General features: G+C 43.6%; 1 protein-coding gene across 1 annotated transcript in view; it reads right to left on the minus strand.

The window, feature by feature from the left end:
• The window catches only part of pcdh1a (protocadherin 1a), a gene marked incomplete at both ends in the record, with an annotated part of 99,758 nt that extends 92,401 nt beyond the window's left edge, over positions 1-7,357 (minus strand). The window contains 2 exons of the mRNA XM_080014234.1: positions 2,870-5,053; positions 6,563-7,357. Coding sequence (XP_079870360.1) covers positions 2,870-5,053; positions 6,563-7,357 — 2,979 coding nt within the window. The remainder of the gene's footprint in view (positions 1-2,869; positions 5,054-6,562) is intronic.
• Between the last annotated feature and the right edge of the window lie 19,081 nt (positions 7,358-26,438).

A 26,438-nucleotide genomic window follows, 5' to 3' on the forward strand; every position in this document is an offset into this window, starting at 1 on the left:
AGACGGGACACATCATTAAAGGCTGCGTCTGGCAGAAAAGGTGTCAGATCTCGGGGCCCGACCGGACTAATTATCAGCACTTTCGACTGAATGCGTGCAGCGGGTTTCCGTAGGAACCGCCATGCGATATCACACGTTCAGAGGTGAGAGGGTGAGAGTTAAGGATACCCCCCCGAATGGCGCTGGTAAAGTTTATACTGTATAAGTGCCAATGCCTGCATCTATACAGCTGAGATTACTCTCACACACACACACACACACACACACTCGCTTTAGGATCCATGTCAAATTGGGGGGAAAGGCAGTGTTTATGTGAACCAGCCTAGAGTTGGTGCTGATAACAAGTCCTGGTTTTAATTAGAGCCTCGGGGAATTAAGAATGAACATGAAGTAGCAGTAAGACGGTGTGAAGCGAAACAAAAACAGAAAAAAGACTGATGCTCAAACCTGTTAATGCACAAACAACAGGTGACGTGTGTGTCTCGTGTTTGTTTTCTGTATCACACTTGCAAATGCGTTGGCAGCTGCTGATTAGAAGCTGCCAGCGCACAAGTTGTACCTTTTGAACGATGACCCAAAGAAAACTGATCGGAATTTTTTTTTTTATATAATGTAAAAAAAAAAGTTTTCCTGAGAGAAGAGTAATTTCATAATTTATTTTTGGTTGATCTGTTTAACCTGATGTGTGTGTGTGTGTGGGGGGGGCATCTGCCAGGTATGTCGCTCGACTTTCAACATCTGTCCATGTTTGAGTGCATGCTATCAATCACCAGAAGGAAGCTGCGCCTATCTGAAACTTTGAGCGATCACGTGGAGGAATCCAAAGCAGCTGGCGTCTGGGCCACAATTACAAGCGACGGCGCTTCCCCCGAGAGGAGGACCCGGCTCCCCGTGGCTCGCAGCCACTGCGGCCTCCTCCACGTACCCGACGCTGACGGCGCCGAGCGTGCTCTGAACTGACACCACCCACAATGGCTTCCCATTGCCCGAGCTGTCAGCCGACATCTGCTGGAACCACCCGAAACGGCCAAAAAGGCCAAAACTGCCACAAACTGGCTCCGGAGCCCCGTTCCCCGCCAGGATGTGCCGCGTGCACATGTCCATCCCTGCAGCAGCCGCTGCCTTTACGCCACTTGTAATTCCCATTCCTCTGTTATTGTCAATATATTTTGAACATTGTGGTGAAACCTGCTGAGCCTTGTATGCCGTATATTTTAGGCCTTTATCTTTTTTATTTTATTTTATTTCATCTTTTTTATATATTATATTTACATTATAACTAAGTGGTGGCCACTGGCAGCGGCTCCCCACTTTGACATCGCTTTTTCATTTTCTTTTATTCAAACTCTGTCAGGTTTCTTTACGAGTTCAGTTGGTTTTAAGTTAGTTTGGTCCAGTTTTGTTAAGTTTGTTCCTTATGTTATCTTACTTAGCATACAGCAACTACCATCTGCCAACATTGGACTCACAAGTAGCACAGCGGTACTCGAACGCTGCCCACTGCTCCTGGCTGCCCCCCCGGAGGAAGGACAAGCAGGATGGTGAAATGCAGATGAACCATTTCACCAGCACCACCCAAAAAGCATGTGCGTGTGTGTGTGTGTATATGCATGTGTTGTAGTGCGGTGTGTCGTGTGACAAATAAAGATTAGTCTTCCATTCAACAGCATTGAATGACATTGATCTGTCATAGATGCTCCTTCGGGCTTAGAGTGTGGAGTGTGTTCCCTGAAATGAAATGAAATATCGACAATATCTACGTCAAATACTTTCAGCATTAGAATGACAGCAATCTGTTTAATGCTGCATAAGATACTGTGCACTTATAATGTCATTATCCATCAACTTGTTTTTAGCTATTCTCACACACACACACACACACACACACACACACATCCACTCAGACAGGTGTTACCGTGCTTGTCGATAACACACAGACCCAGCGACACGTTCATTTTCCCTATCCCGAGGCTCTGCTACCATTTTTCCCCATTCGTAATCCCCTCCGAGTCTATTAATATTTATGTTTCCATGGCAATCCTCGCTGTGCCAAATGTTGTCGAGATAAGAAGAGATAAGCGCGTAAGGAGTAAAGAGATAAGAGCCGGTGACCTGCGGGGATCAAAGCTCTGTAGGTCAGGCGGAGTAGCAGCAATAAGTCACTGAAACACGGCCTCCCCGTTCCCTTCGCCGCTAGTGCCAACTGGATGGATAACTGATCCCTCTCCACCCCCCAAAAAATAGAGAGCAAGGAGCAATGATCCCTTATATCTTCAGTCCTTGAAGGGTTGTTTGGACATGTAAAACGTGTGACTCGGAACGAGCCGCTCTTTGGAGAGCGTTGATGTTTGTGCACAGGCTGACAGCGTGAGCGGGCTCACAGACCCTTGAGAGCGTCACTGCAGCCGTTCATTCTCACCGCAGCAGTTTTTGTTTTTCAAAGTATTTTTCAACCAAGACCTTCAGGTGAGCTATAATATAAAGGGTGGATAGGGTAAGAAGATACAACCTTTTTTATTGCCTCCTGTGCTGAATGTTTACATGTAGAGATCGGAAGAACCTAAGTTGCTTTTTTGATGACTGTTCTAATACGTTTTCACTGTTGTACAGGGGATTTGAACAATTATTCCTTAACCAGCTGCTATTGCACTGATGCACTCTGTTGTTGAATGTCTCCCACATAAGGTTTACTGCATGTATCCATGGGAGGCACAGCATGGATGTTCAGTTGCTTGGTTTGTTGTGATCAGACAAACTATGTTGTCTTCTCGAACCTTTTTTTACTATTACTATTAACCTTCAAAAATGTGATGTGTTATATCAAACAACACTGAACGGAAAAACAAGCTTAAAATAATTGAGATTTTACCTGTTTGTTGTTATACTTTGGCTGGCCAGTCTTGTAGCTGTAATCTGAATACTGGTCAGAGCCCGTAGAGTTGTCATCTCCTCCCGTTCCTACAAAGGTGTTGGTGGCAGGAAGGTCTTGAACAGCCTGATGCTTCTGAGAGGCTGAGGGGGACTGGGCCTGCAGCTGGATGGAGGGCAGTGGAGAATTGGAGCGATAGTGCCTGCCTATATCAGGGCTTCCTGGGGAATATGTGAGGGGCAGGTGGATCCTGGGGCTATCATTAACTCCATCAAGGTTGAACTTGAGGCTCTTTTGAAGGCTTACTTCTTCCTCTTCTCCAAGAGGTTTTGAGGACTTTGGGGGTTTTCCTTTCCTTCCCCTTTTGCCTTTCCCATTCTTTGGTGCCTGCTTAGGTGCATACAGGTCCTTGGACTCCTTTTTGCCAGCCTGGTAGCCACTCTTAGTTTCTCTATGGATGCAATGTCGTATGAACACCACTACCAAGATCAACATGACGACACCTGCAACACCAGCAAGACTGCCAAATAAAATGTTACTGCGTTGAGCTCCAAAACTATTGTTCGGGTCACCAGCAATGTCTCTATCCAGTGGTGTGTAGACACTGTGCCCGACAAGGGACTCCACCATGGTAACATTTGAAATGGTTTCATTCACATAAATATGGACTAGGGCAGTTGCGTGACGTGCTGGCTTGCCCCTGTCACTCACCCGAACCACCAAGCGATGCAGACCACCGTGCTTTCTCGTCAATTCCTTGGCCAGAGTGATCTCACCATTGGATGGGGAGATACGGAATAACTGATGAGGGTTTCCACCAGTGATGCTGAAGAGCAGCTCTGCATTCGGCCCACTGTCCCGGTCTTCAGCCTCCACCACCTCTACATGGCTATCAGGGGTGGCTAGAGGAGATAACTGCTTGAAGGAGAAATTGGCAGGCTTGGTGACCACAGGGTCATTATCGTTCTCATCAAGAACATTGATGGTCACACCTACGTATGAAGATCTGGGCGGTTCTCCTCCATCTACTGCTTTCAAACGGAAGGTGTAACTGCTCTCCTTCTCTCTGTCAAATGATATACTGGAGAGAATGGTGCCTGTTCCATTTTGGACAACAAAATGCCCATCAGGCTCAACAGAGAGGTGGACATGAGCGTTTTCACCCTTGTCCGCATCCAAGACAGTCACCATGCCAACCGGACTAAGGGGAGGCATGTTCTCCAAGACCGAGAAGCTATAGCCACTGAGCATAAACTTGGGGTCATTGTCATTGCGGTCGAGAACCTTTATCGCAACAGTGGCAGTTCCTCTATGGCTGGGCGAGCCTTTATCCGCTGCAGTGACCCGAAACTCATATCGCTCTTTATGCTCTCGATCCAGGGGACTTTTTGCTCTGACTTCACCCGAATTTGGGTCGATCTCAAAGAGGCCTTTGATGGATGAGTCTGCCACGATGTTATAGATCAGTTCTGCGTTAGTTCCACTGTCAGCGTCCACGGCTATCACATCCAAAACTCTTTCCCCTGGCTGGTTCTCTTCAGCAAAATCAACCTCAAATAAAGTTGGAGAGAATATTGGAGAGTTGTCATTCACGTCAGTCACCTGCACCTTCAATGAGTTTGTACTAGACAGTGCTGGATTACCGGAATCCACAGCAACAATCTCCACTCTGTAGTCCCTCACCCTTTCATAATCAAGAGGGCCGGTCGTCTGCAGGAAATATTTCCTCTTGTTGTCGATTGATGAGTCGCTAGCAGGCCGCAGCTGGAAGGGCACGTCCCCAGCAACTACGCAGGTGACCACAGCATTCTCCCCTTCATCCCTATCAGACACTTGCACCAAAGCTACAGCTGTTCCCGTTGGCATGTCCTCTGATATGTTCGCCGCTCCTTCGCTGTGAGTGACAAGTCCAATTCCACGGATCTCCACAGCTGGAGCGTTATCATTTTGGTCAGTCACCTCAATGGTTACAAAGGTCTTAGAGCTCTTAGGCTGTGGACCTTTATCCCGCGCAACCACGTAGAACGACAAGCTGCTGATTTCCTCTCTGTCCAAGGATCCTTTGACATAGATAATTCCAGTAGAGTGATCGATCCTGAGGAGTTTTGGCACAGGATCTAAAGCCTGATGAAGCGTGTACTCGATTTCTCCATTAGGTCCCATGTCATAGTCATTTGCTTTGACCTACAATCAAAATAAATAGTCTTTGGTTAGAGGGGCAACGACACCATGTTGCAACTAACTCTCGAAATATTGCTGGTTAATAAAAGAATAAATGCTAATGGTTTTCATACGTTGTAATTTTGTTTTATATTGTTTTGTACATTTCATTATTTATTTTTTCAGCTGTTTTGTTTTTCATTGTTTTGTTTTCCCTTTTGAAGCGCGAATGGCGAATTGCATCACATGAAAAAAAAAAAAAAACTGAGTCTCAGAAGAAGCTCAGAAGAAGCTTTCTTTTCTTTTTTTTAAACGTAATGACAATTATTGCAATTTCCCAGCCAAACATAAAACGTCTCACTACTCACAATTTGCAGTTATTCGCAATTTGTTAGTTATTTAGCCGTATAAAATTGTTCATAATAATATGACACTGTGATGCCTGGATACCTAACATCAAGTGGAATACTAACAATCATGACTCAAAATCAGGACAGTTTTACTCTTAAATGTCCTCGTACCAACACAGAATTGCTGAAGGCCTGTTTCTGGCACAAAGCATAATAATAATAATAATAATAATAATAATTATTATTATTATTATTATTATTAGTTGTAGTAGTATTTGATTTGAAATAGTTTTTGAAACGATTCTGTAAAAGCAGTCTATTGTACGGTGGCCCTGAGAGCTCATCACACTGCAGCTTAAGAAAAAACATGCGAGTAGACGAAACACAAGCAAATGATGAAAAACACAACCACACTATCAGAAGAAACAATTGCATTAACAGAAAACACAACCGCAAAACCACATTACTGAAGTGAGAAACACGATTACAGAAGTGAGCCACACCGGATGCACCGATTTATCTGCAATGAAATATATTAAACTCAATTATTTTGTCTGTAATTATATATAAGAATTTATACAAGTAACAAGCTGGAGCTGCAACTATCACAGACCAGTCATGCCACGCGAGACCACCCTGTCCAAATCCACCATCTGCTTCCTCCATGCAATTAATAAATAGAAAAAAAACCTCCTGTATCAATCCACGTTTTTTTTAAGCCATTTTAGTGCAATGTTCCAGAGAAAACAGCATTTACCCCCTCCGTGATACTGTTTTTTTGGGGGTGAAAAGGGGGATTCAATCACTTGTAAGTGTATCCCTGCAAACGAATCAGTGATTCACTGATTCGTTTGCAGGGATACACTCACTGAGAACGTGATTCTGAATCACGTTCGCTCGCAACTGACTGAGAGCTCAACTGAACTGACTGATGAACGGATGGTTTCAGGAAGTCATTCAGTTCAGTTTATTTACCCAAAAAATTTGAGAGATGCTGTTTTGTCTGGAACATCGCACATAAATGGCTTAAATTAAAACACATGTGAATTCATATGAAAGTTTGCATGTCTATTTGCAAGTATTTTCTTAAGTTGCAGTGTGTTGAGCTCTCAGGGCCACCGTACTATTGGGTACAAAATTCAAGCACCAAACACACAACAGAGGATTTTAAAGCCCATCTCACCTGCAGCACAGAGTGTCCCACCGGGCTGTTCTCAGACACGTCCGCCTCGTAGGTGGACCTCTCGAATTTGGGAGAGTTGTCATTGGCATCCGTGACAACCACCCGTAGCAAAGCGCTGCTGTAGCGCTGTGGATTCCCTCCATCTATCGCCTTGATGGTCAGATCGTAGGAGTCCTTTAACTCGCGGTCCAGACTGCCCAAGACAATGAGCTGAGGGAGCTTCTCCCCTCGGTCCTCAGCCACCTGCAGGCCAAAGAGGGTGGTCGCATCGGGCCCCGCTACCAGGGCGTAGTCGGCCACCCCGTTCCTCTCGGAGTCCTTGTCTGTGGCTAGGGGTATGGAGAACAACGTCCCCATGTGAGTGTTTTCCGGAACAGAGATGGTCAGGACGGAAGATGGGAACTGGGGTGTGTTGTCGTTGATGTCCTGCACCTCGATGCGTCCCTCGATGAGCCGAGGGCTCTGGTTCTGGATTAGGTCCGTCACCGACACTTCGAATTCCAGGTAGCAAGGTCGGCCCTTGGCCTGCATCCGGCAGTCCCGCATCGTCTCCCTGTCTATGGGGATCTCCGTAGTGAAGATGTCTCCTGTCTTGCCGTCGACACGGAGGTAAGGGGCGCCCACCTCCAGCTTGTAGAGGTGCCCGGAGTCGGGCAGGCCCTGATCCGCTGCCAAGCTCCCGATCAGGGTGTTGGGAGGCTGCTCCTCTGGCACCCGGTACAAGATGCTGCATCTCACCAAACCACAGTCCAGCACCAAGACCCACAGCAGGACTAATCTCACATTCATATCCATTAGGTCATGAGAAGTTCTGCCTGCAAAGTGAAACAAACAAGTACAATGAGCTCATACAGCCACGTCTGTCAATGCAATAATAACCAACAGGTACAAAAAAGCCCTTCAAGCAACAAACAACCGTTGACAAATAGGTCAAAACTTTGATTTCGATAAGTGAACAACTGCACCAAGAGTTTGCAGTAACAATGACTTTTAAGGGGCGTTTTCAAAACGTAGGTTGTGTAACAATAACTCAGAATCTTTTTTTAAATCAACAGCATTTCTGTTGGAGTGATTTAACAACGTCTCTTTTGCACAGACATTGTGGATAGAAATATCCAGAGAGTTTCCACTGCAGAAAGCATTTGTGAATGTCCACTTGTCTCGGTTTTCAAATGAATGTCTTGCATTAGATAAAACCTCACTGAGTTTGTACAACCTAAGAGAGCTATGGAGGAGAGGGACAGAAGAGAAGATGTCCTTCCTCAGCTGTGGAGGATGCATCACCACGGATATTCCAAATGAACATGGCCGTCCCTCCGACGAGCCAGATGTGAACGCCTGGAGAGTCTGACGGCAGTGAGGCGTCTCCAGGCAGACACCGTGTCATGGAGCTCAGTAGTTGTCGAAACTCAGAAATACAGATTTAATACATCAAATTTCCCTTTTTCCCTCTCTGTTGTAAATGGCCCCTTCAAAAAACAACAAATGCATTTTGTTCTTGCTCTCAGTTTCAACTTCCAAAAAACAGGAGGAACTCTGACTCTGTCAGGGTTTTTAAATTCTCCTTTTTTGGATGTGTTTTTAACTTTTTTAGGTTTATAGTATACAACCATTGTTTCCTTTGTGTATTGTTTATTTTAGGAATATTTTAATTGTTGATTGATTCTCTCTAGGTTTATGTTTTATTGGTAATTTTTAAGTATATTGCAAGTAGCAAAATGTTTATTGTTTATCGCTTATTTTAGGGTAAATGTTCTTGCTTATTGTTTATTTTTAGGTTATTGTATATTGTAAATAAAAAAATCAATACATTTCAATAATATTATTTTATTATTATTGCTGATTGTTATGATTGTCTATCCATCTGTCTGTCTGTGAACTGATTTTGAGAAGCAGTATCATCATGTCTCGCTCTAGAAGCCTCTTAAATATCAACCTGTGTGTGTGTGTGTGGGGGGGGGGAGTACATAAGCATATGGTGCAGGATGCAATATTTCAGACCATAATCAATGGTTATCTGCAAGCGCTTGGCATTAAACAATAATCAGAAAGAGTAGAAAAAACAAATGTCTTCAGCCAGACAGCAAAACACAAATATACAGAAATCCAATGGGAAATCCAATTCCTTTGGATCTGTTCAAGTTGGAAGTGCAGCTTATTGATGCACTAATTGCTGAGTTATTGATGTGTTCACACGCACAGGGAGGCTCCAGTCCACCTGAATCAGGTGTGTGCGTGTGTGTGTGTGTGTGTGTGTGTGTGTGTGTGCATGTCTGTGTGTGTGTGTGTGTGTGTGCATGTCTGTGTGTGTGTGTGTGTGTGTGTGTGTGCGTGTGTGTGTGCATGTCTGTGTGTGTGTGTGTGTGTGTGTGCGTGTGTGTGTGCATGTCTGTGTGTGTGTGTGTGTGTGTGTGTGTGTGTGTGTGTGTGTGCATGTCTGTGTGTGTGTGTGTGTGTGTGTGTGTGTGTGTGTGTGTGCGTGTGTGTGTGCATGTCTGTGTGTGTGTGTGCATGTCTGTGTGTGTGTGTGTGCATGTCTGTGTGTGTGTGTGTGTGTGTGTGTGTGCATGTCTGTGTGTGTGTGTGTGTGTGTGTGTGCATGTGTGTGTGTGTGTGTGTGCATGTGTGTGTGTGTGTGCATGTGTGTGTGTGTGTGCATGTCTGTGTGTGTGTGTGTGTGTGTGCGTGTGTGTGTGTGTCTGTGTGGATGTGTGTGTGTGTCTGTGTGTGTGTGTGTGTGTGTGTGGATGTGTGTGTGTGTGTGTGGATGTGTGTGTGTGTGTGTGTGTGTGTGTGTGTACATGTGTGTGTGTGTGTGTGTGTGTGTGTCGCTCAGACTGAAAGATAGAGTGATGCAGAGATAGACGGGGGGAGAGAGAGACAGGCTTATGCATCCCTTTGATCAAAGAACTCTTAAATATTTCTGGAACATACCATCAGCAGTTGGAAAACGTCAGGATTCTTTATATAACCGTGTATTTATGAAATAATTTATTAATTTAGTCAAGAAATATGGGGCTTTTAAAGTGAAAATTAATTTCATTTTCCATGTTTGTTTGTTTTTTACATTTGGAATTTACATTTTTTGTTATGCCGAATTTAAGGAATTAAATCTGCTGTCACAGCCATTACAGTCACTTCCATGATAAAAACCAAACAAAATGGATGGCGCTAAAAGTGACATGATTGTCACGGTTGATGACATTCATGACTTAATGTCTTCCAGTTGGCGCCGCCTGTCTTCCAGATGGCACCATGCCTGGCAACCTCAATAAATGGCTGTTCTTTTCCTTTGTTTACATTTGCATTAAAATTCATGTAACTTGTAAGAATTACAATTTCGCCATCAGTCAGAATCCACTATCCGCTGAATATTACGGATGCCGCGCCTCGAGGTCTTCCCAGCTCTCTCATGGACGTTTTAATCACAGACTTGACGGCTGATTGAACTCCCTTCTCGGGGGCTAATGGCGAGGACATGAGTCGGTTGCGTGACGCTTCCTGCAGCCCCCCCCCCCACAAAACGCTGACCAAGATTTTAGGACGACTTGTCCTGCGTCGCTGCGTCGCAGTGTTTTCCTCTGATTGAAAACTTGGCGAATCGTCCGCCAAGAAGGGAACGGTGCAGACTCACAAGCTGAATCACGGGGACCGCAATGAGGAGTCAGCGGAAAGTCCCCCCCAAAAAGAAAAGGAGGCTCGCCGCTCCCACAGCTGTGCAGCGACCGGCCGCTGATGAAAGAGGACGAAGTGGATCCTCACACACAGCCCGGGCCCTGCAGACCGGGGGGCCAGGAGGGTGCTGTTTCGCAGGGGTTTTCGGACGGTTTGGGCGGGACAGCGTGGCCCGCTGACAGGTACAAAGCCACCTCCTAGGAGCCGTCTCTCTCTGGAGTCCTGACTCGAAGAGAAAAGATGAAAAATAGAGACGTGGCAGTGCCCGGCCAACATCCACCCTATTAAAGTCCATTTGGGGTGCCAAGCCCGAGCAGCAGACCTACTGGAAAGTGAGTGTGTCAGCGGAGGCTTTGGCTCGGTGTGGACCATCACTCACTGGTGCAGCCGCAGGGCCGTGGACCCTCCCACGCCGCAGCGCCTCCATTCCTGTCGTCTTGCTGGGGAGGATCACCACTTGGCCCTTGAAAAGCTCGCAATCTTCCGCCGTCTCCCGGCTCGCTCAACCTTTCCCGCATCTTTCCGCGTGCTCGAAACGCTTTGCTCATTTTACTCTGAGCGCGGCGCCTCTGGCGTGAAGAAGACGGCCCCCGGGTGCCTGCTCCACCAGGCCGGCCCCATGCTAGGATGTGCATGCTTTCAACCCCTCCAAACTTTACTCTGCTCAGAATTAGCACCGGTCGGGAGGTTGTATCTACATATCCACCAATTAGCATAAAAAACAGTCTGTGAGGCGAGTGATTAACCAGTAGCTTCGCCTTGATGAGACATTAAGTCATATTTCAAGACAGGTTCGCCTGAAGGGAACAAAATAAACAAATTTTCAGTCAAAAAGACCTCCATTACCTTGTCCACCCATTGACTTTTAATGAGCCTTATTAGGGCAGTGGTAGGAATACTGAAACTGTTAGCGAGCACTGTTTTCCAAAATATATGTATTTGTTATAATGTTTCTGATTTCATCGTAAAGAGCGACATGATCAAAGTTAAAAAATATATAAATAAAATAAAAAATATTCAGCAAATTCAGAAAGTGTCAGTTTGAGCGCTCACCTGCTCACAGTGTAGTGTACCCTAGTGCAGAGGCCAACCTGCACCGTTCCTCAGACAAGAGACTCCAAACACTCATTAGGGCGGATGGCATCAAACCCAAAGAGATAATTACATCAATTAATTATGTTTTGAAGCGTCAGCACATGTACTCTAATGGTACTCCTCATGAGGTGCAGAGCCCATAATGTGTCACATCGGGGTCCATTCTCAACTTGTCAAATGATCTATACATACATAGAAATATAATATGCAATGTCCATTTGGGATTGCCATAGCGAGCTATGGCGTAATTAGGAGTAAATTCAGATGCAATACATCTGCATGATGCAATGGAATGATGCAATATATGCATGTGAATGCATGCAGTCATTACATTATACAGCATTTACATAAAAGCAGGATCCACCTCCAGACGTCAAAGCGAGATGCTCACACCTTCATATCCACCAGGCCTGGGCCAACAGGTGCACAGGGGCTTTTCATGTGCAATATATCTCAACTATTTTCCATGCATACATAATACAGTTCTGTTAACAAAAAAATAAACCAAAAGCCAGTGGGTTGCTAAGGGACTATCTGTCTCTTAACTGCAGCTTGAAAGTCAAGAGCAGGACAAATTCATGAAAGAAAAAGGAAAGACTGTGTGTGCAGAATTTATTTTCTTCACAATTCCAACACTTCAGGTGCCAGCTCAGAGATTTCCATATTGCTCCATGCAAATAAGGATGCAAAGCTAAAGTTTTGTGTATTTAAAACCGGGGTCACACGTTAATAGGTATAGCCTATTTTATATTACAAGCATGTGAGTGAATACACATCATACTACTCATCTGAAGCTTAACATTATTTAAATAAAGTAAATAATATATGCCCTCAACAGGAGCCAGTGGTGCGCATGCATCAAGTAAATTGTTGCACATTACTGAACGATTCCAATTCCCCTCTTGATGATTGCTGAACCGTGCCACGATAAAACTAAAGTTAATTGAATAAGTGCCTGGCTGCGTTGCCATGGAGACAGACAACCAGCTGAGTAAGTCGACCTACCGGGTGACTGGGTGACATTTGCAAAATTAAGTCTACAGTGAAGGAAACAGTCTGCTTGCATTTTTACAGTCTCATAATATATATACCATATATAGTATACACTGATTCTAATTTGGATTCTGATATACCATATATGGTATACCTCATATGTGCTATGCACCATATACGATAATGCATGGTACTCCAACTGAGTTTAATTTTTCCAAACTATGTAGTATATATTGACCTCAAATATATATATATATATATATATATTGTAGTATATTATATTGACCTTGAGTCTTTAACATGGGATATTGCATATTTCAGTATTTACATATGCTCAATATATATTGTGTAAAATTCCCATATTATCTTTATGATGACGTTGCCTGTTCCCCTGTGCCTTTATTCCAAGAGTTCATGATTGGTCAGCATCCCACTAAATGAATACATCGTTATCCTGTCACTGAAACAAATGACAGCACTTGTGCGAAGTAGCAACCCTTATTCTGTGTTCAGCTTTGGTAAAATAAGATAAGATATCACAGTACTGATCCCAGGGGGGGGTTCAGGGCATGGTACGCAGTCCCTATAGATTTAATGTTCTCAGTGTCTGGAGGAAGCATAATCAACTGTTATTACCCTCTAACAGCCATGATGGAGGCTGAGTGATCCAACCACAGCCACTGGCTCTTTGGATTAACCAACCAAGATAATTAACAATTCTAATGTTTTAGCAAAACTGCCGATGGTTTGAAACTTATAGGCAAGCTTAGAGTCCTGCTGATTCTTTCATACACTTGGTGATACGAGATGATCTTTAAAGAATGCTGCGTTGGGATTTTTAACATTAAATGTTGAGCATAGATAGATAGATAGATAGATAGATAGATAGATAGATAGATAGATAGATAGATAGATAGATAGATAGATAGATAGATAGATAGATAGATAGATAGATAGATAGATAGATAGATAGATACCATTATTATTATTATTATTATTATTATTATTATTATTATTATTATCATTATCATTATATAATAATGCGGATCTGAACTGGATGAGTCTGGGGGTGTTTGGGGTGGTACACAGTACTTTTCTCTGAAGGAGAGTGAGTGACCATGTGCATGCGACGATTAGGATTTTTCCACCGACAGCGAATAACCGACCATGTTTAGGATAAGAACATGAGTATCCAACACTATGAAAATAAAGAACAAAAATGCCATAATTGCAATAATGAAACATATCCAATATATATATATATATATATATATTATTATTATTTTTATTTTTTTTCTTTGAGAAATGTTGGATAATCTCCCAGTTTCATTCGGGCAATCATAACATTTTTATTTTTATTTTATCTGTATTACCTTGGATAGCCCACTGTACCAGTTTAATTGTAGTGATTACTCCACATTTTTTTATTTTTTATGCTGGATACCCTACCAGTTTAATCCTAGAAATTATTACATTTTTATTATTATTATTATTATTATTATTATTATTATTATTATTATTACTATTATTATTATTATTATTACTATTATTATTATTTTATTTCTAAAATGTGGATATAGCCTACCAGTTTCATTCTAGTAATTATAACCTTTTTTATCATTCTTAAAAAATATTTATATTGGATATAACCAACCAGTTTCATTAGAGCAATCGTTGTTATTTCAACAGTTTGCTGAGGGCTGAGAATACAGCAATGCAACAGACTGACGCTGCCCAACTCAACGGTACATGATGGAGGGAATGGAGAGCGAGAGAGAGAGATAAATGACATCCCTAAAAAAATGAAGTAAAAGCCTCACCCCATCGTCTCGTATCCAGCAAACTGTCCATATGTTCAGATTTGATGGAGACTATAGGACTAGAGGACGCTCACTCATGCAGGCGGCGGAGCAGCCCGTGAGAACGGGGCTGAGAGACGCTTTCTCACTCTCACCAGAGGAGGATCCACACTCCCTGCGCCGAGCGAGGAGGTGGAAATGTGGCTCCTCAGTTGCATTGCATCGCATTGCATTTCAACTTGTTACCTCCTCCTCGTCTCATCCCAGAAGACATCACCAACCCCCCCCCCAAAAAAAACAACATCTATTTCCTCCAAAATAATTTCTATTCCATCCACTGTCCACGCCACCGCTTGTACATTCCTACACACCCGCGCCTTTAGACACTGAATTCAACTTTTTTTTTTGTTGGTATAATTTGTTGTTGACTACCTTCAGCCAGTGACTTCCAGTGCGACGTGCGTGTGTCGCGGTGTCCCCCCGGCCGTGCGCACGCTCCCAGGGGCAGGTGTCCACCTCCAACCTCCGTCAAAATAACTTCATCCGTCCAAGCCGCGCGTAACTTTCCCATGGAAATCCACCAGGGTCCGGTATTCCGTGCGGCGTGGGGCGTCCCCACACGCAGCCATCTGTTTCAGAGTGGCTCACTTTGGGGGTTTTATTATTATTATTATTATTATTATTATTATTATTATTATTATTATTATTATTAATATATTTTTTTGTCCATAAAAATGGATCTTCTACGTGAGGGGGCTTCGGGGTCTGTGCGGTGGTCGAGTCGGATTCCTTCAAGGCGGCGTCGGAGAACGGAGCGTTTCATTCCACAGGATGGAGGAGCGACTCCATCCCCAGCCTCCGCCGACGTGCACCGCTCTGACGCATCCCTCTGCTCCAAGTTACGCCGGCGCTCCCTCGACCGAGGCAGGCGAGAGGAACCGCACTTCCCCCGGGGAGAAAGAAAGGGAAAAAAAACAAACCAAAACAACTCGCACTTTTCCTGATAATAAAGCTTCTATGTCGCTTCGTTCACACCCTCCTTTCCCCGCAGCAGCCTGCACCTGAGCGAGCAGCCATCTGTGGATGAGACGGTGTCTGTGGGGCACTTGAGCGTGGGAGGAGGTGGGGCGAGGAGCCAGGCAGCACGCAGCGATGGAGGGCGGGGGGTTCCCGGGGTCCGCGGTCACCCCTAGGGGTCCGTGGGAGGAAGGCGACATTGTAAAAGGATTTTATTCATTTAGATTTGATTTATTTTGTTTTATTATTACATGCTTTTGTTATATATAGACATACATGATACACACAACACCCATACATAAATGTATGTATATATATATGTATATATATATATATATATATATATATATATATATATATATATATATATATATATATATATATATATATATATATAGCTTATATATTCTCTATATATATTATTTCTATATCTTTATGTGCTTGTTTATTTGTTCATTTATTTTTTATTTAAGTGGAATATGTGTGCGTGCGTGTGCGTGTGCGTGGAACACGTCGGTGAACCATCTGAAACCATGTTTGGAATCGTCATCTGCATCAAATCACAGACACATTTGGCCAACAACTGTTAAAAGCATTATTTGCTCCTGAACATGTGTTTCGGGGTTATTGCACAGCTGCATTGCTTTATCGACAACATAACTCTAACCTCATTATTTTATCGGGCAAAATGATAATTGAATTACCGTTTACATTCCATTTGCAGGAGGGTGTAACGTTAGGTCTGGATGAGAGCATGGCGCTATTTATTCATTTGGCGCCACCCTCAGGCGGTTATTATAAGAACTAGGCCTCAATCTCTGGAAAATAAAAAGGGGGATGTTGAGGTTCGGTGACGTTGCAAAAGGACTATTTGGTGTATTATAAAATGGGTTTCTTTTTTATCAGTAAAACGATAATGGTCATAACATAAATTCTCCAAATCAAATGCGTTGCACTTAACCTATACTGCAGATTCTTTACTTATCTGTGCCATCGGCTGTTAAAACTGCAGCTCATGTGCATGAGAATAAAAAATACTGGGGCCTATAGAATTACAAAAAATAAAAATAAAAAAAGACACACGAATCAATTGCACAGAGACCCCGAATTATCCCAACGCCACGTCCCATTTTCCTCCGAGAGACACCGGTGATCATAGCTATTTGACAAAGGAGATTGGACCAGGAGCAACGAGTCAAATGCAGGGTTTGCCACAAAGGGAAAAGCCTTAAGCAAAACGCGTGCGATCTCTGGAGAAAACATGATTTCCCATCTCCCCCGTCTCCCCCGTCTCCCCCGTCTCCCCCGTCCCTCGGCTGTTCAGGGGGAAGAGTTTATCACGGAGTGCCAGCGTGTGAGCTGCTCTCTCATTAAGTGCAAACAGCCAGCATTGGGCTCCACCTCTCCAGGGCTCCCATTAAGGCTTGCAACTCAAGCCGGTGCTATCCTGCAGCCAATCGCCTTAAAACCTCGGCCGCCGAGAAGCACAATGATATCAATAAAATTAAAGAGTTTCCAGAAGCCGCCCAAGAATCATTTGGTCTTGTAAGATTTATCACATCAGAAGCGAACATCGGAGGTTATTTCTGTAATTTATCAGCTTAATTCAATGACCTGTGATGTAGATGTTCCAGTACCTTTCTAAGGAGCCACACTTAAAGGTACTTGGCCCACGCATATAAATATTTATATATATATATATATATATATATATATATATATATATATATATATATATATATATATATATATATATATATTATATATATATATATATATATATATATATTATATATATATATATGTGTGTGTGTTGTGCGAATTGTGGCAGTGGAAATTAAGAAAATGAAGAATAGGTAATAACCGAATGCCTGCATCGATTTAAAACAAAACAAGCGGCATATGGTGCTGGTGTTGCTCTTGGCATATTCTTCTCTATATTCTTCTTTTGATGTTTTATTCAGTTTTTAAGTATTTCAAATGGATTTAAGCAGTGACAGATTGCCCTTCTGGCATTTGGGCAAATGCCAGAAGGGCTGCCCTACTATGGGCCGGCCTAACCCGAGTAGACTGCACGGTCCCTTGACATGTCGGGTGGGGCGGGGCGGGGCCATAACATGTACAAGTATTAAAATAATAATTAGTTGTAGCACTGATACAACGTCACCTATAAAGCATTACTATGCCTTCAGTCAGCGCATGCAGTTGTTTATATACCACCCAAGCCACAATGGAATTACTGCCACGTTGGTAGTACATAGACAACAATTTGAGTCATGACTGAAATAAAACCCTTAAATGATTTAAATCATTTTTAAATGTTGTGTTGCATGAGTAGTTGTTTTGTTTGCACGCTCACTGTTATCGTTGCAGAAGTACCAGTGAATCGCCCACAAATGAATTCTGGGTAATACATGCTGCTTCATCAACAACTCTGTTCGTCATCATCCAGCACTTGTCAACAGTTTCAGACTGTTCCCGTCACCGTGACGACGGCCTGGCGCTCATTCTCCAAACTTCAACTCATTCAAAACTATCTGAGGTTGGGACAGACTGAGTGGATCGGCCATGTTCTCCATTGAAAATGAGCGGGTGGAGAAGTTGGACGTAGCGCGTGTTGTGGATGACGCCGTCAACATTTTTCGAAACATTCCAGCTATTGATCGTTTCCAGTAGGTCGTCCACCTGCCCCTGGTGCTCATTAGTCAAAGCAGGTTCCAAAATGACATGATCACAACCTGTCAGTGGTGCTGCTGTGTGTTATGAAAGTGTTTTAAAAGATTTGTGCTGTGCAGGCAGCCACGCCTTGTCGTGTTATGAAAGTGTTTTAAAAGATTTGTGCTGTGCAGGCAGCCACGCCTTGTCCTGTTAAAATGAAAGAAGCTTTCCTTTATATCAATAAAGACATTTTCACCATAACTTGGTGCAGAAAAGGCACAAACTGGTGCATAAAAAAATCACCAGAATGCGGGAAGTGAAGTGTTTGATTCTCATTAAGTTTAAACATTTTTTGTAAGCAGGTTTGCATGGAGATATCGGTGACATGGTCTGTACTTGATTTGATGGAGCAGCAGCATCGACTCTGTTGAATTTGCATGAACATCCTAACGCCCACACGGCACAAACCCACTCCGTGCATACGAGCAACGGGGAAGAAAAAAGGCCTTGTGTTTGTTTTTCGTGCAGGGCCGCCAAAAAAAGCCATCAAATGGATCTTGGCAAAGCAAAATGGAGGCAACAACAGTGTGATAACAGTGTTATAAGTGAGTGTCAGGATTGGGCGGGGCTGCCGTCCTCTCTCCATAGTTTCATGGAAAATACATCGTCTTGCAAGAGATAGAAAGCGAATGAGACAAATGAGACAGACTAAAGTAGACAAATGTGTAACATGTATTGAGGCTGGGGATGTGATGATGAGCACTTTTCCTTTTTTCCCCCGATACTGAAATCTTGAGCGTCCTTGCGGTTAAGGGCTGTGGAGGATTACGTTGCGTGATTAACCCACAATCTATCAAATGTTATGTACATATTTTTTTTCCGTCACGTCATAATCTCCATAAGACACCATTAATTCTTTGAATTCAAATGGGGCCATTAAAGGTTATGTCAATAATCTCACGTCGGCGAAGGAATGCTCATTACTGTTACGCCAGTTTTACTGTGAATTGAGAAATAGCAACATTTGCGTCGCCAACGGATCTACTTGTTGAGGATGACGCGATAGATTATGTCATCTGTCTCCGCTCCAGTCCAAGCTCCACGCCAGCGGAACAAGACGGCGTCATTCTTTACATGCCAAGGTTCTGCGCCGCGTGTCTCCGTCTGACAGCTACAAAACGTTTCACAATTTACCTGCTTCTATATTTTCTGCCGCGACTGTCAAGCGGGTTATCTCCATAGCTCACGCCGCTCGTGTTTTCTCCTCGTCAAGGCGGCATCAAAAGAGACAGGTGAGGAGCGTGAGGGGAGATGGGCGTTGAAGCTGGGGAAAAAAAAATAATGAAAAAAAACGGAGCTTCAATAAGTGGTGAAGCACCAAGACAATACTAAAAACATGGAGATGGGGGTGGAACTCCTGCATGGCGGGAGGTAGGTCATAACCTACCCCAGTAAAAATGAAATCGTTATTTCTGGTTTTATGTCCGTTTACTTCATACGTTCCTGATTCATGCTCTGTGACCGGTGTTGGCTCTCATTGGAATGTTTGTCACCGACGGCAAAGCTCACCACATTACCACCAGCGCTCACAACCGGCACTTTAGATTTGTTATTTTCCTGTTGAGCGCCGTGTAAGCACCGCACTCCGCGGCAAAACACAGAGAGCGGCTCCGGATCGGCGGCGTTTATAATTGAGACGCATTCCGTCCTTTTCCTCTCGACACGTGGGTGAGGGCGTGGAGCGGGACTGGCGCAGGGTGGAAATAATTTACCATCATCATCATCATCATCATCATCATCATCATCATCATCATCCTCATCATCAACATCATCAGCAGCATCATCATCTTCCCTTTTTGGCGACTGTTCCGTTGGGAGGTTTCCTCTCCCGTGCTCCACGCCAGGCGGCGTTGGATGTGTCACTCTCTCTTTCTTAAACGCTGGGAGCCGGGAACGGGGAGTCTGTGAGCGCCGGGAGCCGCTCTGCATTTGCTGGTTATACAGTATATTCTGTTGTTGTTTTTCAGTTTCCTTTTGCTCTTTGTTTATGCTTTGCCACTGGGATGGGATTATATTCATATGATCCCAACGGCTAGGGATGTGTCGCAGGGAAACAACAAAAAAATAGAAGAACATGACTGATAGTGGAACGGCGAGGCTGTAAAGTCTCCTGCAGTCATTAGCTCCCCCCAACAAATACTGCACCCCCTGCCCCGACTCCATCACAGAGGGAGGGGGAGGGAGGGGGAGAGGAGAGAGATAAAAAGAGGGAGAGGGAGTGATGGGGGGAGAGACAGAGAGAGAGAGGGTGAGAAGGAGGGGGGTAGTGAGGGAGGGAGGGGAGGAGCGAGGGAGGGAGGGAGAGCTAGAGGGAGACATGGGGGGGGTTGGATAGGGAGAGAAAGAGAGAGAGAGGGTGAGATTCTGAGAAAGAGAGGGGGTAGGGAGGGCGAGAAGGACGGCGGGGAGAAAGAGCTTGGGGGGAGGGAGGGAGAGAGGGGAGGGAGAACAAGAGAGAGGGAGGGAAGATAGAGAGAGGGGTGTGAGAAAGCGAGGGAGTTTAGGAGTGGGGCAGAGAGAGGGAAGAGGGAGGAAGGGAGGGAAGGATGGAGAGAAGGGGGGAGAGAGGGTGAGAGGGAGTGACAGAGGAATAGAGAGGGAAGGATGGAGAGAGAGGGAGAGAGAGGGGTGAGAGAGCGAGCAGCAAAGCAGTGGCGTAAGCAGCTTAACCATGTGGCCTTTTGAAACAAATGTGCCAAGATGCTCATAAACACATTGGAGTGATTTCCTTATCAGACTTAATGACGTTATTTAACTGAATTACGGCTTCAGTTCTTTCAGGATTCCAGTTCATTGTGCGATCCATTACAGTCAGGACGTATTTTGTGATTCCAATAGACAATTAAATGGCCCGTTACGACAAAAAGGAAGAATGGCTTTTTCTGAACCCCCCCCCCCGAAAAAAAAATTACAATAAAAAACACAAGCCAATATTTTGTCATTATGAATATAAACCTTCTCTGGCTGTTACGCTATGAATTTTTATTTTGATAATTTGAGCCCGTTCCACGTCACGTGATACACCATCCATAGAAGCTCACAAGGTTTCACAGTAAATGATGTAAATGTTGTTCTGAAAAGAAAATCCATCACCTCAAAAGTGTTTCCAAGTCATAATTCACAGGGGACTGAGCACAACTCAATGAAATCAAAACATTGTACAACTCACTGTTCAGTTCGTAACCAACCCTCACAGATTACATTCAATAATGAAGTAATGATTGTGCCTGTGCCTTGTTTTTCCTTGAGATACTTCATTATTTTGCTGCCGTTTCTTTCAGCTGAACGGAAACGGTGCAACGGAGTCAGACATCTGGGTTAAAAGAATTAGAGCTATCGGATAAAAGTTCATGTTGGTTTGAAGTAAAACACAAAAACAAAAAAACAAAACATGTGTTGATAGATACACCTGCATTGAGCCCCGTTACAAACCTAATCCTTGTTGGTGCAGCCCACCCTTCCTCGAGAAACAATGAGATAAAGATGATGTTAAAAGCATTGTTTGTTATTCTGCACCTGGCTCTAACCCTGCAAGGGAGGTCTCCTTTTTCAGCTTTGTGCTATTGTTATTTTATATGATTATATTATTTATATTATACTATTATCACAGGTGTTACCGACGCTGCAGAGTTCAGGGCTGTGGTGCCCTGTGAGGTCGTGAAGAAAGGAATCCATAACTACATTGAACGTTATGTGATATGTTTGTGGAATAAATGAAACGCTGATAGAAATCTGAAAAAAGAAACAAACTATAAACCGATCAGCTATAACATTAAACCAGTGACAGGTGAAGTCAATAACATTGATCATCTGGTTCCAGTGTCACCTTGTCAAGGGCTGGGATGTATGAGGCAGTAGGTGAAGAGTGAGTTGTTGAAGTTGATGTGTTGAAGCAGCGTAAGGATCTGAGCCACTTTGACAAGGAGCACATTGTGATGCTGGACGACTGGGTCAGAGCATCTCCACAAGCACAGGTCTTGTGGCTGTTCCCTCTGTGCAGTGGTTACTACCAAAAGTGTCCAAGGAAGGACGACCGCTGAACTGGTGACAGGGTCATGGGGCCCAAGGTTCATTGATGCACGTGGGGAGTGAAGTCTAGACTGTCTGGTTCCATCCCACAGAAGAACGACTGCAGCAGAAAGTGGTGAAACAGTGAATGTTGCTATGATAGAAAGGTGTAGAACACACAGTGCATGGCAGCTTGCTGCGTATGGGAGCTCACAGTGTCCATGCTGACCCCTGTCCACCCCTGAAAGCACCTACAATGGACACGTGAACGTCACAACTGGACCATGGAGCAATGGAAGAAGGTGGAGGTCTGATGAATCACCTTTTCTTCTCCATTACTTTTCTACACCATGTGGATGGGCGGGGTTAGGGTCCGAGCCGATGGAGCATCTGTGGGATGTGCTGGAACAACAAGCCCGATTCATTATTTATTTATTTTATTTTCCAACATATATATGAAACAAAGAATTCCCGGATCCCCGTGTCAGGTTTCGTACTGCATCACAGTTCAGTGTCCATGTCTCCCCACAAGCTTGGAGCACGGCAACGAAAGTAGGAACAAACTTTGAAATGACATTTTATAGATCTAATATAAGTGAAGATTCAGCAACGGGATTGCTTATTTCTCGCCTCAAATTTGTTCAGAAACACATTTTGGTGACTGATGAGTAAAATCAGTGAAATTTGCAGAGTAAATAAAACCAAACGTGGGAGCCATGTTCAAATCCTATTGGCTCACAGACATGGCGCCTCGGGGCGGAGGCTCCTCCCACAAAAAACTGCCTCTTATGGAATTAGAGGGTCATAGAGGCATGGCACAATGGTTAGAATGCATCATCTGAGTGCATTCTCAGCAACAAACTTCAAAGACATGTTTTTCGCACCTCAGAGACCTTTATTAACTTGTGTAGAAAGGCGACGTGGGCGGGACGCGCTGAAGCTCCTCCTGCATCCCGGGATGAGGCGCAACCATCGCGTGCCGACAAGTTGTTGTTTTGGAAGCCGGCGCCGCGTGGCAGGTAGTCGACACCAAACAACCCCACACGTGTGTGTGCGCGGATAAAATTAGCCGTGAGTGAGAACCAAAGTTGGTAACAAAGAAAACAACACACACAAAAAAAATCACAGCATTGCAGCCCCCTTTAAAGCGTACGCCCTTGTGCTACTGAATGGCATTTTGGATCAAAACATCCACAACTTCTATATAGGAATATCTACTGGCGGAAAATGAAAGGGAAATGCTGCCGCTTTATTGCACATCCAAATAGCTTCTTGAACTAACAGCGGTAAGGAGCTGCCAACGGAACATACACGGGGGAGAAGGCAACGGAGAGGCAAAACAGCTGGCCTCCAAATTTTAATTAGACTAAGCTCTGGGATTTCTCTCCTTTCAGGTACAGTATGGGGGGGATTTGTTATCCTGGCGGACCACCTGACAATATCAAGTGAAGCGAAAGGCTGGCTCTCATAGGGGGGGGGGGGGGAGGCAAAGCGGCAGTGGCGGCGGTTTCTCCGCGTCGGGTCGTGACGCTTGCGACTCAGAAGCGAGAAATATAATGTTCTGAGTGAGAGCGAAGTCCCGGAAAAATGTCAAAAAATTGTGCCCCGGGTCCGAGGAAAACATAAATGATATCAGTTCCAAACCAGAAAATTGGCATAACATTTGGTTATGATCGCAACAGTCTTTCACACAATTTTGCAATAAGTGCAAACTTAATCCCTCTCATGATTTTGTAATATATTATAATACTCATGAAATGATGAACTATTATGGAAGAACAAAAAAAAACAAAAAAAACATGCATATTCACTTTTTTGAATTGAGTTTTAGTTTGAATAATTTCAAATTGAACTCTTGAAAATATCACTGACTAATGGCAGTGGCAGGGCGCTCCCGTCTCATTCCCACCGAGGTTTCCACCTCCAACTGGAATTTCTTTCAGCGTAAACTCTGCTGCAAAAACGGGCCCGAGAGAGGATTTGTTGTTTGGCGTGAAGGTCATTACCACACACCCTGCAAAGTTCAACACTAAAGGTTTCTGGACTGAAGTGTCAGGTTGAACGGTTCAACCACTCGACTCCCACGGAGGCAACAGAACCTTCTGTTACTGTCATACTGCAATACACTGCCATATAGACCTAAAGATACGTAGATGGATAGACAGACAGACAGACAGCAGACAGGCAGACAGACAGACAAACAGACAGACAGACAGACAGGCAGACAGACAGACAAACAGACAGACAGACAGACAGCAGACAAACAGACAGACAGACAGACAGACAGACAGGCAGACAGATAGATAGATGGATAGACAGACAGACAGACAGACAGACTGACAGTCAGACAGACAGACAGACAGACAGACAGATAGATAGATAGATAGATAGATAGATAGATAGATAGATAGATAGATAGATAGATAGATAGACAGATAGATAGATAGATAGATAGACAGACAGACAGACAGACAGGCAGACAGGCAGACAGACAGATAGATAGATAGATAGATAGATAGATAGATAGATAGATAGATAGATAGATAGATAGATAGATAGATAGATAGATAGATAGATAGATAGATAGATAGATAGATAGATAGATAGATAGATAGATAAAAATACATAGGCAATAACTATTAAAGTAATAGTAAAAACAATCCTAAAATAAATAAGAAAAAATACCAACATACAGTTACTCAATTATCAATATATCATAAAGAATAAACCTAAAAGAAAACAGTTAGCTAGCATTATTTCGCAATATACAAAAAACGATTAAAAAATTGAATTTCAGTACATCAAGCAATAAATAGGAAATAGTGATGGTTTCAAATTAATAAAATAAAGTACATATACTATACATATATTATGTGGATTTGTCAAAATCAATGACTTTCTGACACATGATAGGATGTTATTTTCATATAGAGGTCTAAAATGTAGGGTTTGAATAGAAGAGGTTTACACCCACACAGGCCGGTGGTGCTCATCATGCTCTTCATGCTCTTCATGCTCTTCATGTTCTTCATGCTCTTCATGCTCTTCATGCTCTTCAAGCTGGTCATGCTCTTCATGCTCTTCATGCTCATCGTGCTCTTTATGCTCTTCATGCTCTTCATGCTCTTCAAGCTGGTCATGCTCTTCATGCTCTTCATGCTCATCGTGCTCTTTATGCTCTTCGTGCTCTTCATGCTCTTCATGCTGGTCATGCTCTTCATGCTCTTCAAGCTGGTCATGCTCTTCATGCTCTTCATGTTCTTCATGCTCTTCATGCTCTTCATGCTCTTCATGCTCTTCAAGCTGGTCATGCTCTTCATGCTCTTCATGCTCATCGTGCTCATCGTGCTCTTCATGCTCTTCATGCTCTTCATGCTGGTCATACTCTTCATGCTCTTCATGCTCTTCATGCTCTTCATGCGCTTCATGTTGGTCATGCTGGTCATGCTCTTCATGCTCTTCATGCTGGTCATGCTCTTCATGCTCTTCATGCTCTTCGTGCTCTTCATGTTATTCATGCACTTCATGCTGGTCATACTCTTCATGCTCTTCATGCTCTTCATGCTCTTCAAGCTTGTCATGCTCTTCATGCTCTTCATGCTCTTCCTGCTCTTCATGCTGGTCATGCTCTTCATGCTCTTCATGCTGGTCATGCTCTTCATGCTGGTCATGCTCTTCATGCTCTTCATGCTCTTCATGCTGGTCATGCTATACGCTGTTTCATGCTCTTTAAGCTCTATGTTCTATTCTATGACCCCCCCCCCCCCCAAAAAAAAAGCCCAGTTTCCCTACGAGCGTTGTCACTCACTGAGCGCTGTTTTGAAGCCGACACCCATGATATGGAGGAAATGAGAAGCTTTTCATGTTTAATTAATAATGCTAATGAAATTTAATTAGAGCAGCTTATGAAAAATGCATTCAAATGAGAGATGAGCTTTATCCTTAAATAACAAGCCTCCTGTGCTGGATTTGGTGTCCTATTACATGCTAATTAAAGTGCACCGGGGACCGCTAATGAGCCGGAGATCACTCCAATCTCCCGTCTCTGCAGGGACCCCCGACTACATGTGTCTGGATCATGCATGTGGAAAGAGGGGAAAGTGAATTCATACAAAACACTTTCAATGGTTTGTTCTTTTCTCTCTTTTCTTTCATTTTAAAAACAGCTTGATGAATTAGGAATGAGTTAGGGTTAATTGTTAACGATGGTGGGTCTTTAAAATGCACTATTTCATGAAGTTACGTTGGATTGCCACCGACTGCTCTTGTGGAAAATGTCCAATAATCATTTGCGGCGTGAAAATTTTCCAGTGAAGTGGGAAAAAATAAAACTGAAAAGAGAAAACTTTCCAAGAATCCAAGAAAATGTGTATGAAGATGGTCCAATAGTGGCAAATAGCTACAGTAAAAATATTTTAAAATATTTTTGGTATAATGGGTAAATATGGCAGAAATGTAAAGGCCTATTGGACAAAATCACTCGTCTTTCGGAAGTGACATTATTTTTAAGAATAAAGGTGGATTTATTGGTTATCATCATTGTTTATGATTGTGCATCATTTTGCCGCATT

Source organism: Zeus faber (genome assembly GCF_960531495.2).
Source record: "Zeus faber genome assembly, chromosome: 14".
NCBI classification, from domain to species: Eukaryota; Metazoa; Chordata; class Actinopteri; order Zeiformes; family Zeidae; genus Zeus; species Zeus faber.